The sequence below is a fragment of the Chaetura pelagica genome, unplaced genomic scaffold, assembly GCF_000747805.2.
Source record: "Chaetura pelagica isolate M959 unplaced genomic scaffold, ChaPel_1.0 scaffold302, whole genome shotgun sequence".
Classification (NCBI taxonomy): Eukaryota; Metazoa; Chordata; class Aves; order Apodiformes; family Apodidae; genus Chaetura; species Chaetura pelagica.
This window is the reverse complement of record NW_009952561.1, coordinates 1,198,200-1,211,382: the sequence shown is the minus strand read 5'-3', so window position 1 is coordinate 1,211,382 and position 13,183 is coordinate 1,198,200. Positions and strand designations below refer to the sequence as shown.

General features: G+C 51.1%; 2 protein-coding genes across 3 annotated transcripts; one reads left to right on the top strand and one right to left on the bottom strand.

Moving 5' to 3' along the window:
- Positions 1 to 164: 164 nt before the first annotated feature.
- STAR (steroidogenic acute regulatory protein) lies at positions 165 to 2,722 on the top strand. Its single transcript, XM_009993257.1, has 7 exons — positions 165 to 228; positions 673 to 786; positions 1,055 to 1,182; positions 1,263 to 1,421; positions 2,147 to 2,331; positions 2,439 to 2,532; positions 2,627 to 2,722. Exons 1-7 carry the CDS (start codon positions 165 to 167, stop codon positions 2,720 to 2,722), a joined length of 840 nt encoding a protein of 279 aa, XP_009991559.1.
- A 1,390-nt stretch (positions 2,723 to 4,112) lies between these two features.
- Positions 4,113 to 12,347, bottom strand: ASH2L (ash2 (absent, small, or homeotic)-like (Drosophila)). Of its 2 annotated transcripts, XM_009993216.1 has the most exons (15): positions 12,285 to 12,347; positions 11,340 to 11,485; positions 11,116 to 11,204; positions 10,699 to 10,793; positions 10,458 to 10,553; positions 10,152 to 10,247; positions 9,889 to 9,964; positions 7,915 to 8,008; positions 7,141 to 7,358; positions 6,478 to 6,645; positions 5,942 to 6,135; positions 5,512 to 5,604; positions 5,069 to 5,167; positions 4,691 to 4,750; positions 4,113 to 4,220 (listed from the first exon to the last, which is right to left on the bottom strand). In XM_009993216.1, the coding sequence occupies exons 3-15, from the start codon at positions 11,186 to 11,188 to the stop codon at positions 4,113 to 4,115; spliced, it is 1,470 nt and encodes a 489-aa protein (XP_009991518.1). In that variant the 5' UTR covers positions 11,189 to 11,204; positions 11,340 to 11,485; positions 12,285 to 12,347. The 2 variants fall into 2 exon arrangements, with proteins under 2 accessions (XP_009991518.1, XP_009991519.1); XM_009993217.1 differs by lacking the exons at positions 5,069 to 5,167; positions 12,285 to 12,347 and having other exon boundaries at positions 11,340 to 11,479.
- Between the last annotated feature and the right edge of the window lie 836 nt (positions 12,348 to 13,183).

Genomic DNA, 13,183 nt, shown 5'->3' with positions numbered 1-13,183 from the left:
GGCTCAGGGAGCTGTGCGGGGCTCAGGGAGCTGTGCAGAGCAGTGCGAGCTCAGGAGCTGTGCGGGGCTCAGGAGCTGTGCGGGGCTCAGGAGCTGTGCGGGGCTCAGCAGTGCGGGGCTCAGGGATCTGTGCGGGGCTCAGGACCAGCGCAGGGATCGGGGCGATGCTTCCCGCCACCTCCAAGCTCTGCGCTGCCATCTCCTACCGGCACCTGCGCAACATGACGGGTGAGGGGCCGGGGGGCCGGGCCGGGGACCCCTCTGCACCGAGGGGCTCTAGGGATGCTCTTCTCACTCTGTGACTTTCTGGGTTTCCTGCTTTTCAGTCCCTGTGACTCTTTCTGCCCCCCTGACCTGTTTCTGGGGGTAGCTCTGCGTGACGCCCCTGCTGGCTGAATGTTCTTCTGTCCCGTTTCCTGCGGCCCTTCCTGAGCTGCTCCTTGATATTTTTATGGCTGTTTTCTGCTCCTGGGCTCAGACCAGGAGCAAAGCCCGGGTTTGCTGGGGCAGCTCCTGTGCAGAGCAGAGCAGGGGGCAGGCAGCTCCTCTCTGCGCCTCAGGGACTTCAGTGAAAGGAGCCAAGACTTTTTCAGCGTTTGCCTGTTTAAACTGCAGAACAGAACAGAGCTCATCAAACCCCTGCAGGGGCTGAGTGACACTTTCTCTCCCCAGGTCTGAGAAGACAAGCAGCTGTTGCCATCAGCCAGGAGCTGAGCCGGCTCGCCTGCCGCAGCCCCGGGCCCAGCACCTGGATCCACCAGGTGCGCAGGAGAAGCTCCTTGCTCAGTAAGTAACCAGCAGGCTGGGGGGCCTGGTCCCTCCTGCCAGGTGGGCACTGTTACCTGTCAGGGCTTGGGAGGGTGATGGAGGAAAACCTGCTGTGCATTGGCTGATCAAAGGGAAAGGCAGGCAAGTCGGTGGGAATTGAAGTTACTTCCTCAGCCCCTGGGCACAGCGAAGTGTGTTTGATGTAAATAAAATGTACCTGGCGTTAGGAGGTGTTAGTCACCTGTGCAGTGTTCTTACTCTCCTGCTTTGGTCTCCTCACATGCAGGTTCAAGGCTGGAGGAGAAACCCTTCAGTGAGATGGAAATGTCTTACATCAAGCAAGGGGAGGAAGCCCTGCAGAAATCACTCAGCATCCTCGGGAACCAGGATGGCTGGAAGACAGAGATTATGGTGGTGGGTGCTCTGCCTTGCCCCAGACTGACACGGGCCTCTGGTAAATATCTGTGATGTTAATCCCACTTTCCCCTCTCCAGGGTAACGGGGACAAAGTGCTGAGCAAAGTGCTCCCCGACGTGGGCAAGGTGTTCCGCCTGGAGGTGGTGGTGGACCAGCCCCTGGATGCAGTGTATGCTGAGCTGGTGGACAACATGGAGCAGATGGGAGACTGGAATCCCAACGTCCAAGAGGTTAAGGTAGGACACACACATCTGACCTGTCCCAGACAGAGGCTCACACACACGGTGTTGGAAGGTAGGACACACACATCTGACCTGTCCCAGACAGGGGCTCACACACACGGTGCCAAAGAATCACTTTGCCCCTCCCTGGAGGTGTTCAAGGGCAGGTTGGATGAGCCTGGTCTGGTGGGAGGTGTTCCTGCTGGTGGCAGGGAGGTTGGAACCTGGTGATCTTTAATGTCCCTTCCAACCTTCACCATTCTAAGATTCTATGACCATCACAGTGGTGATGTCACCACATAGAGACATAGAGAGCAGGGATTTCTCCACCCATTCTTTGGGAGTGGAGGAGCTGGACTTTATCTTGTCCACTTTGTACTTCAGGCACAGTTTGCAGCAGCTTGTCTGCTACTCTGTTGGAAATGCACTTCCCTGCAAGGTAGCAGGTCAGTTCTGTTGTTAAATTTGTGCTGTACCTGGGGGGAATAGTGCAGTGAAGAGCACTTTGCTGTTCCACAGCTTGTCTGGAGTAAGAGAAGCATTAAGAGAAACACCTTCTCTTGCCAGGTATTGAAAACCAACGTTCTGCATTGTGGGATGAAGCAGATAATTGTAGTTTTTCCCACTACAAACACCAAGGTTTTGTTAGGGGATGTATCAGAACGTGGTGAGCAGCTGTTGCTTTTAGCTGCCTTTGCAGTAAATGCTTCAAATGAATGTTTTAATTCTCAACTGTCCAGATTCTCCAGAAGATTGGGAAGGATACAGTCATCACCCACGAGAAGGCAGCTGCTCCCCCTGGGAACATCGTTGGACCCCGGGACTTTGTGAGCGTCCGGTGCTCCAAGAGACGCGGCTCCACCTGCGTCCTGGCCGGCATGGCCACCAAGTTTGGAGCCATGCCCGAGCAGGAGGGCTTCGTCAGGTACAGCCCCTTGTGCTTTCCCTCTCAGGGTGTGTGGGGAGCAGGGAGGTTTGTCTCAGGCACTAAGGACACGCTGCTCTCTAACACGTGTCCCCTCTTGGTGGCAGAGCTGAGAACGGTCCCACCTGCATGATCCTGCGCCCGCTGTCCGGCAGCCCCTCACAGACCAAGCTCACCTGGCTCCTCAGCATTGACCTGAAGGTAAGGGTTTTTTGCAGGAAACATTTCCAGGCAGAAGCAGGAGTTAGATTTGGGAGCAAGTTCCACTCACGGGCCATTGTCTGCTCCTCTCCAGGGCTGGCTGCCAAAGACCATCATCAACCAGGTCCTCTCCCAGACACAGGTCGACTTTGCCAACCACCTCCGGGAGCGCCTCGCCCGGACCTGCTGATGGCAGGACAGTCTAGTAGTGCTTGGTGCAGGGAATCTTGTGCTGGGGTAAGTCAGCCCCAGCCTGGGCTCACCAGCCAGGGCTTTTCACTAGTAGACACCACTAATTAATAAAGCTTTATTAATTGGAATTAATTAGTGGCCAGGCTATGTTCAGTGGGGCAAACACAGGACTGAATATTTGAGGTTGTCCTGTGCCTGCCCTACTGAGCATGTGCACCACCTGTAACCAGGCAGTGTCAATAAATTAATAAAGCTTTGTTATTCATGGAGACTAATTCCCCAGGGAGGTTGCAGGGCCCACACATGCTCCAAAGTTTCGAGGTTGAAGTCCTGCATTTGACCCACTGAGCATGTGCAGGCCCTGCCAAGCACCTGCAGCCTCCCTAGCTAATTAGTTCCAATGATTAAATAATAAAGCTTTATGAATTAGTGATGTCTACCAGTAAAGGCCTGGCTAATTAGCTAACAGGGAAGGCCCAGCCCCCTGCCTGGAATGATCAGCACATGCTCAGGGGGTCAAATGCAAGACTTTTAAAATTTGGATCCCTGTGTTTGCACAATGAGCATGTGTTGTTCCAGTGATTAAATAGTAAAGCTTTGTTATTAATGGTGTTGTGCTAGTGACTAGGCCTGGCTAATTAGTTACTAGTACACCACCAATCAATAATAAAGCTTTACAGGCTACAGGTGCTTGGTAGAGCCTGCACATGCTCAGTAGGTGAAATGCAGGACTTGGAACCTCAAAATTTTTAGCCCTCCCCTAGTGAAGCAGCTTTAATTTATTGTTCTTGTAGAGAGACAGAATCAGATTATTTATTCATTCAGAGTTCTGCAGTGATCAGCATTGGCAAGAGCTCAGTGAAGTGTGGCTACTTGTGATGAATGAAGTCTGAGTCCAAAGACATCCAAGAGTTAAAGCCTTTATTTTTAAACTGGTTTCCAGTTTGTTGGGAAATAAAAAATAAAATACAGTTGGGCTGCTGTCCAAGTCTCACATGCAGAGTCTTGTTACATCCCAGATGGAAGCTGTTGGATACAGTTGAGAAGTGTCAGTGTTGCTGCTGAACATGTACAGGCAGCAGGAGCTCCACCTGCTCCCACTGAACAAATGACTGTGACAGCACATGGGACATGAGCTCAACACAACACCTGCTGCTTCAGCTCTCTACACTGTAAGAGCTCCTGCAGGCTCCACGAGATGCCCACAGCACAAGACAGACTAAACTGCACTCCCATGACTCCAGCAGAGTGGGACTCTTCAGCAGGTACCAAATGTACAAACACCTGCACTGGCTCCAGCTTGTTCACTCGTGGGCTGATGGCTCTGAGGGAAGGGTGTTTCCTCTGGAATAAAAACTCTGGACTGGCTACCCACAGTGTCAGTGTTGTTATGGCTCCCAGGGTGGGCTCCTCCTTCCATCCACTTCTGTCTCCACGTGGTACAGGACATCTGCCAAGGTGTGCTCCACCACAGCCCCCCAGCCCATGTCACTCATCTGCACAGGAGTGAGAGGCAGTTAGTGACAAAGCACAGGACACAGGGGGTCTGGCCCTGCTGTGCACACCAGTGCTCCAGAATTGGCTTCCCTCTTGAAAACACTATTGGGGGGGGGGGGGGGGGGGGGAGGGGAAAAACATTTAAAAAAAAAACCAAGAGGTTTTTGAAACCAGCTCTAAGAGGCCAACACAAGGAGTTTATGATCTGTTAGGAGGAACAAGGCAGCATCTACTTAAACATTTCAAAACCCAAGAACTCAGCCCTCTTAGTGTAAGAGGCCAACACAGGGAGATTACAAACAGTAGATGCTGCCATGGCCCTTTTATTTGTTAGGCTATCTGTCCTGAAATATCTTATTGTATCTTATTTACACAATCTAAAGACAAAGTTTTTAACTCCCACCACCTTTTGTTTAACTACTGTGAGGCTGTCACAAAGTGTGGGGTTAAAAAGCTGCTGTTGACTCACCGGGTGGTAGGTGATGTCTCTAGGTGGATACTTGAAGTATGGCCCAAAGTTTATAGAAACCTGTGGAAGACACATTTGTTGTCAGAGCCAAAGAGCCAGGCACATTCCTGTAGTTTTGCCCTCATCTCCTCCCACTCCTGAGCCTGCCTGAGCCTTGTGCAAGACCACAGGAACAAACATCCTGGGCATAAGTGTTTGTTCAGCAGTTTGATAAAGCTCTATCACACCCGTGAGCACCAACATCATTCCAGAGTCACTTTGCTGAAACAATTCCCACCTTTCCTCCTCACTTGAGTTGTTCCCTTAGTGCCCACACTCTGTGCATTACTAAAACCATTACAGACTTTGAGAGATAAATGCCTAAGATCTGTTACTCACTGTGCAGCCTTTGTACAAGGAGATGGCAGGAAAATAAACTCCTTCAAAGATGTCTTTAAAGGCAATTCCTTGGCTGACTCCATTCTTGAAGAATATTATCTGAAAAGAAAAATGAAGAGTTTGTGGTTTTTTTCTTCCATTACTGCTAACTTTAGTGACTTACTTGTGAGTTACACAGAAATCCTCAGGGAGCTTCACCTTCCCTCCCCTTTGCCTGACACCAGACAATTAACTACTTAAGTGACAGCAATAACATGACAAGCAAAAGGCACAGCTGGTTTGCTAAGGTCACTTTTGGTTTTGCTTTAATAAAAGCATTCTAGATTTTGATGAAGAACTAACACTCAGCCTCCCTTTGTGCTCATTAAATGCAAGCAACTAATACCCCCAATAAGCCAGGCTCTCCACTCATCCTGAGGTTCTGCATCCAATGCTTAACTTACCTGGCTTCCAGGTGCTTGCTTCAGGCTCTTCTCTGCTTTGTCCACAAAGTCCTTCTCTTCAAAGTACAAGTAGCTTTTGAATTTGATCAAAGCCTGAAATAATAGAAAACAAAACAGTTCAGAAGCAAGCCAGACAAACTGTTACCTTTGGTGACATATTCAGGAGCAGCAGAGCTACAGGTGCCTTGCTCTGGGATAGGTGTTGCCTGTGAAATGATTCACACATCTCAAATATTTGAGATCCAGGAGGGGAAGAGGAAAGGAGATGTGGGCACTCAGCAGTCCAGGCACAGTCTTTGAACCTCTCTGCTACAAACCATGGCAGCACCCAGAGGTTGGAGGGAAAGGCCACGCTCCGAGGGGGCACAAGTGAGGCCAGAGCAACCTGTTTGCCACCCTCCATCACTTAATCCAGCAGTGAAGTCCTCACCTTGTCTTTGTACGTGTCTGGCAGTGATTTGGCAGTCTCAGTATCTTCTGGCAGGCTGATGTAAAACCCCAGAACATCCCCCTGTCCATAGCCAGATGAATAGTGCTTCCCTATGGACTGGTGAAACCTGGTTCCCTTTTTGCTGCGCCAGGAGTAGCTGAACTTGTCATATCCCAGAGGAGCCTGGAGGTTCCCTGCAGAAACCAACATTTCTTGGTGAACACAGAGTGGAGCAGGAGCACCCGTGGGTCCTGCTCTGAGGTCTGGCACAGGAATTACCTCCCCTTAACCAAATAACTGACTGCCTGGAGTACAAATGTGCTGCCCACGGGGTTAAGATGCAGGAGCACAGAGTCCACCTGCACTGCAGGTCTGCACAGCTCAGGTCACCTGCAGAAAGTTCCCCCCTAAGAAAACCAGCGAGGAAGTGTGAGCACACTGAGCACAACTACCCTCCTTAGTCTAAACTACTGGGGAAAGAATTACAGGAACCAGTTGGAATGCACTGCTAAGAAATATTTGGTGAAGTTACTGACCTAGGGGCTGTGACCAGCCCAGCCTGGCAGCTGTGTCTGGGGGCATCTCATCCATGGATATCTCGAAGTACCAGGCTCCCTTCCGCACGCCGTGCGAGGCTCGGACCATGGAGTAGCCCTTCTCGCCCACGACAGTCAGTCTGTCATCAGAGATCTTCAGCTGGGGAGCTGTGGTACAGAGAGGAGAGATGAGCTGTGATGAGGAGAGATGAGCTGTGGTGAGGAGAGATGAGCTGTGGTGAGGAGAGGAGACAACAGGAGCAGCTCATTTGTGATTCCTGACACGCGGCGATGTCAAAACGCAGGTGACCACACAGACCTGGATTTTACATTCTCTTCAAAAAATATGTCTGAAATTCTTGAGTGTGAGGGTGGTGAGACCCTGGCCCAGGCTGCCCAGAGAAGCTGTGGCTGGAACAGCCACATCCCTGGAAGTGTTCAAGGGCAGGTTAGATGGGGCTTGGAGCAACCTGGTGGGAGATGTTTTTGCCCATGCAGGGTGGGGCGGAACTAGATAACCTTTAGGGCCCCTTCCAACCCAAACCATTCCATGGTCCTATGATAATCTGAAACCTCCATAAGCAGTAGGGTGAGGTTCCAAAGGATGGCCTCTCCTACAAGGAGCTGGCTACACAAGTGGCACAGGAATGTCTCGCTCTGTACCTCGGTCGTGCAGCGCCAGGAGGACTCGTTCGTAGAGGCAGGCCCTGTAGAGGTCCCCAGGAATGGGCTTCCCTGCCCAGCAGTCCAGCTCCAGCTTCTCAGGGTCGGGTGCATGGGGGTCAGGCTCAGCCAGGATGTACCTGTACCCATCCTTGTTGAAGGGATGCTCCAGGGGGTAGCCGTGAGGGGGCAGGCGCTGAGCCGAGAACAGCGGGTCGCTGGGAAACAACAGCTACAGGTTGACACCTGGTGGTGCTACAGCCTGGTCACAGAACCAGCCAGGACAACCCTTCCCAGTGCTCATGGCCTCCAAGAGTCAGGGCAAAATGAGTGTTAACGCCTCTATTTCAATTAATTTACAGCATGTGAGTACCAAGAATGTCACAGGGTAATTATTACATGTAATGTCTTTACACCTGAAGTCACAATTTGCATCAACCAGAGCACCACAGGGGAGAACATCCTCTGCACCAAAGCATGAGGCTCTCAATAGCAATCTGAGGGAATAAAAAGCAACCAAACCACTGCCCATTAAAGAGACAGAAACTACTCAGAGGCTGAAGGAGACCCGAGAGTATCTAATCCCAGTGACAAACACACACAGCGGGGCCCAAAAATCTGTAACATTGGTGTAAACGTTACGTATTGTAAACTGTAATTTTTTTTTCATCTCTCTCTGGCAAGAGGCAGCTTAAGCTGTGCCCACACTGGTGTCCAGCACCTCGCTGTGGAGGCTGGTCACTGCCCACCACATCCCCTCCCCTCCCCTCTCACCTCCTGGTTTTCTTGGCTGCTCCCGTGGTCCCTCCGTCCTGCTGCTTGCGCTTGGCCCCCCGGCCCTTCCCGCTGCCTCCCGCAGCCATTCCCCCTGGACACAGACACAGGCAGGCTCAGCACCACGGCAGGACCCCCAGGGACAGCCCCTGAGCATGGCACCCCCACTGGCAGGGGCAGCCAAGCTGAAACCAGTGAGCTCAAGTACCTCCTTCCACAGCTTACATGAACTTATTGAAAATAAGCAAAATGTGGCTTCTGGTCAACGTTCCGAGTGTCTAAATTTAGAGTGGAAGCTGAGTGAGATTTATCAGCAAAATGAGCTCAGCTCCAGCTTTTCAGGGGAGAATTAGATCTCCAAAGAGCAGCACTGCTTTGAAAGCACAGCACTGGCTTTCCTGGAGGATCCACTCACCCTCTGGATTTACTTCTGCAGATGCAGCAGAAAATCCAGCCCAGAGCACCTGGATGCAACAGTCACCACCCCAGGGACACCCTGGGCTGGAGAAACACTCCCACAACAACAAGCAGTAAGCACTGAACATTGAACTTCCATCTATAAAACAAGATACACCCAGGTCGAGGGAAAAATGAAGAGCAAGAGGTGTTTCTCTGCAGTGCTCCCACAGTCAGGGCTGAGCAGCACATCATCCCACACTTCACTGCTCAGGTTTTCCTCACACATAAAACTGTGCTACAGGAAAAGCTGCAGGGGAAATCTAATCAAACTCATGTCAACTATAATGTTTGGACACATTAAATTGTACAGGGAATTTATCACTGCACCATTTCAAAGAGATCACTGCTGATTTACAAGGAGAACTGGAATTTTGAGGTACTGTAGACAAACACCTTTACACACTGTGCTGTAACTAAAGACACAGTCAGCTTTTCAATGATCAGCATTGCCCTGAGGGTGCAAGGGACTCAAAAATACCACATTCTGCACAAACATGAGGTGATCTCAGCTGCACTTGCTGGTTTCAGTGAAGGGAAACGTTTGGTCTCTCCAGTTTGTCAACAGGTATTTGCCCAAACAACCACAATTATGATACCAGCTCAGGGGTCCAGAGCTCTGGTTTAGGCATTAAGGTTTAAAGCCACAACAACATCAGGTCAAATCATACAAAGTGAAAACAAACATAAGTTTTTAAACAGAACCAGTCAAGTGGAGCAGAGTATGATCATTAAAAGCTTCTAACTGCTAAAGATTAAGAAGTGAAATTGTTGCTTTGTATTAAATTATTACTGCAATCACATCAGGGCACAGCTTTTGATTTGTAATCGACTGTGGCTTCTAAGGTAATTGAGCAAAAAAGCTTTGCAAACAAGACTACTTAAGTTTTAGAAGCTGAAAGGTAAATATTCACCTCCCAAAGAGGCTCCACCTGTAAGAACAGAAGTGGCACCACATCTGTCAGTCTCCCAGAAATGAAATGAAAAAACAACTCGTGCATGAAATGGAAACAATTCAGCCTCACAGATCTATAACCTTGTTTCAAACAGCCCCAAACTCCTCCCGTGAGATACTCTCTGAATGTGATCTCAGCCAGCCAGGCAAAGCTGCCAGCAGAGCTGCAATTCCACAAAAAGGGACAACAACCAAGTGCAGGCAGTGACTGTAAGGAATGACACAGACTCTCCCCAACTACTTTCAAATGTCTGAGTGAGGGAAAACAGGACAACTGAAGAACACAAAGATGCAAATTAAAATCCTGCTGGAAGAAAACCGACCAGCTCAGCTTTCTTGCAGGCATCTTGGTTCATCTGGCTGACCCTTCACAAGGAGGCACAACCCATCTCCCTCCACAGAAAGGCAGGATGAGACTGGCTGAAGGTCTTCTGAACATCCCAAGCACGACCTCAGTTCCCAGGACAGGTTTAACTGCAGCACCTCAAGGGGCTGCACAGACACCTGGCCACAGGACTGGAGAACACAACTGAGCCCCAAAACCCACCCCCTAAAGCACTTGCCGTTCAAGCTGCCGCTGGTGGCCACGGCGCTGCTCTGCTTCTGGTTGTCGTAGGCGGGGCCGATGTTGGCAAGATCCTGAAAGGGGCAGAGAAAAGAATGTTCAGGCCTGGCCACACCCACCACCCAAACCTGAGCCCTGCCCCGGGCTGGGGGCCTCCAGCACGTGGTTGAGCTCCACACGGGCTGCGTTTTGCTCCTCTGACTGAGCCAGAGGCAAACACAGCCCCCAAGACACACTCTGCTTCCATCTCTAACTACCTACTTGGTCTACAAGTCCAAACTTGGGGTAATCTTCTTCTGGGTCTTTACTCCCTGGGTCTGGGTGCTCTTTCACCAAGAAGACATCTCTTTCTTTACACTAGAACAGAGGAGGAGTTTGGCACACGGGGTTAGATCACAGCAAGTGCATCAACAAGTGTTTAAATCACCATATTTACTATTAATGAGTGGCCTGTGTATCAACTACAGAAGAAGCACCAAAATCCTCACCATTTGGCTCTAAGTCTAGACCTCACCCAACTGCACCATCCATAGAAAACTCCCAACCCATCCACCTCCAAACACTTACCATAGTTTTGACAATATTGTTGGGCCAAGTCATTTTCCCAGGTCTCTGTCGTGTTGTCATACACTCCCAGTATTTGTCAATAAATGGAATAATATCCTGTTAAAGAAATAAAATTGAGTCTTGCCAGCGTGGGTCTGGAAGCCTGGCTGCCAGTGTTTGTTTGAAGTTGAAACACTGAAAAACACTCCCCACTGAAATCACAGTTTACAGAAACCCCTGATGACTTTCCCAACAGCCTGACCTTATCTTTTGAGAACATGGTTTTTGGGTGCTCATCTTGTGTCCTCGACTGCCACGTCAGGTTGGCCAGAGCACTAAGGCACATTTCCTTCAGATCTTAACAATAAAAACACACCAGAGCTGGAGTTACACTTCCTGGGGAAGAACAAACATGGACCCCCCAGCACCCACCCCACCTTGGGTACCAGCAAACCCCTCTCAACTTCTGCCCTAACCCAGCAGCTCTCTCTACACACAAGATTCTCATCATCTCAGTGAATCAGTAGTAAAACACTTTAAGGACAAGCCACACATGCTTACTGCTAATATGGAATTTCTGGGGTCAGTTTTCAGCAGAACCCTCCCACCAGCTGCAGGGAAAATGAAGCCTCTGGAATGTTCTTGCACAAAACCTCAACCAGTCTGCTTGTGTACTTACTTGCTTGTTTTCTTAAGAAATAGGTGTTCCCACTGTGATGGCAAACATTGCAATGGAAACTGTAGTTGGTCATGAAGGGCAGACATGACCTGGAACAGAGCACTGGTCAGTTCTGCTGTACACCTCCCCTCCTGCCTCAGGTGAAGAGATTATTCTTCACTACATCAGGTTAAGAAACCAGTGATTCCCAGTTTCCTGCCCAGCACTGGGCAGAGCTCACGCACGTGGTGTCGATGCCGAAGGTGTCGGCCGTGAACCACTTGGTGCAGATCCCGCACTGCAGCTCGATCTCTCCCAGCTGCCTCCCATTCTCCTCATCCACAGAGCCTGCCTGGGCATCCACGGCCTCCGAGTTGTCCCCAGCAGCCTCCTACAACCAGAGCAGATCAGCAGACTGGGCCTGGCTTAAAGCCTGAACCACACAGGAAAGAAGTTTTGTGCAATAAACCTGTCGAGAGGGGAATTGAGAGCTGGGCACAGCTGAGCTGCAACGGGGTTCTAGACATAGGGAGTCAGAACTAGCCAGGTGGGTGAGAAACTCATTTCCAAAATAATTCCTCCAGTAAAAGTGGAGCTGGCAGGATGGAAAATCTTTCTTGTCTGGAGCATGTTCACACTTTTGTTTTTGAATCACGCCCTTCTCACCATCTGTGTCTTTGTCTTACACCTGACTTTGTAACCCTGGCAAACTGAGGATGGTTATTAGCCCAAACTCATCAGGCACTGCCAGGTGCCTGTTTGTTAAATAGAAGCATTTTAGCCTCTTAAAAAACAAAACAAAATGGCATCTAGCCTGGCCCCTTCTTCTGCACAACATACAAAGAGTTGCTGCCTTACATCCCTGCACCTGCCCTGTGCCAAGACACGAGGCTGCTACCAAATGAGAATCCCTTGGGAAAACGTGCTGGTGGTGAGGGTTAAAAAACCCAACCAAACAGGAGAAAGGAGAGAGCCAGCAGCCTGTGGTGACCAGCATCCCGAGGACAATCCTCAGCCTGGGGTGACCCACAGGAGGGAAGGGCAGTTTCCCAGCTGTGCCACGGGGACACAACACCCTGGCAGCACCTCCCCCAGCCCCCCTCGTGTCCTCTACCTGTCCCAGCTCCACAGAACTCAGCCCCACGGCCTGGCCCTCTCCCAGGGGGCCCCAGCTGCCCCCAGCCACCTACCAGGGGGTCCTTCCCGTGGGCAGCCTCTGTCTCCAGAGCTGTGCTGACATCAGCCAGGGCAGCGTCCCCCCTGCGGGAGCAGAAATCAGGTCCTGAGAGGGGCCCCACGTTGGCCCTGGGGTCCCTCCCATCAGGAAAGGCTGAGACCTGGGGCTGCTCAGCCTGGAGAAGACTGAGAGGGACCTTATCAATGCTTACAAATATCTAACAGGTGGTGTCAGGAGGATGGGGCCAGGCTCTTTTCAGTGGTGCCCAGCGACAGGGTGAGGGGCAACGGGCACAAACTGGAACACAGGAAGTTTCATCTTAACACATGGAAAAACTTTTGTTTGAGGGTGAAAAGAGCACGGGGACAGGCTGCTCAGAGTGGCTGTGGCCTCTGCTGCTCTGGAAATATTAAAAAAAAAAACAACATCTGGACACAATCCTGTTCAACCTGCTCTAGGTGAATCTGCTTGAGCAGGGGACTGGACTGAGGAGCTCCAAGAGGTCCCTTCCAACCCCACCATTCTGGGATCCTGCTGAGGAAAGGCTGAGGGAGCTGGGTCTGTTGGGCTTGGAACAGAGGAGACTGAGGGGCCACCTCATCCATGGGCACAAATCTGTTCAGGGCAGTGTCAGGAGGGCAGAGCCAGGCTCTGTGCAGTGACGCCAGGCTGCCCAGAGAGGCTGTGGAGTCTCCACTGGAGACATTCAAACCCCCCTGGATCCTGTGATGTGCTCTGGGTGCCCCTGCTCTGGCAGGGGGGTTGGGCTGGGGGATCTTTCCAGCTCCCTCCCAACCCCCAGGATCCTGCGATCCCCTCAGCGTTCCCAGGGGAAGGGCCCCCCCCAACCCCCCGTTCCCAGGGCCGGGGCGCGACGGGGCCTGGGTAGGGAGGGTGGATGAGAAGGAGAAA

Bases quoted from the DNA above. Each gene is read 5' to 3' on its own strand.
- STAR (XM_009993257.1), top strand. From the start codon at position 165: ATGCTTCCCGCCACCTCCAAGCTCTGCGCTGCCATCTCCTACCGGCAC. The intron at 229-672 runs GTGAGGGGCCGG...TTCTCTCCCCAG, and splicing joins GCACCTGCGCAACATGACGG to GTCTGAGAAGACAAGCAGCT. The intron at 2,533-2,626 runs GTAAGGGTTTTT...GCTCCTCTCCAG, and splicing joins TCCTCAGCATTGACCTGAAG to GGCTGGCTGCCAAAGACCAT.
- ASH2L (XM_009993216.1), bottom strand. From the start codon at position 11,188: ATGACCAACTACAGTTTCCATTGCAATGTTTGCCATCACAGTGGGAAC. The intron at 5,605-5,941 runs GTGAGGACTTCA...CTATTATTTCAG, and splicing joins CAGACACGTACAAAGACAAG to GCTTTGATCAAATTCAAAAG. The intron at 4,221-4,690 runs GTGAGTCAACAG...ACTCCTGTGCAG, and splicing joins GAGACATCACCTACCACCCG to ATGAGTGACATGGGCTGGGG.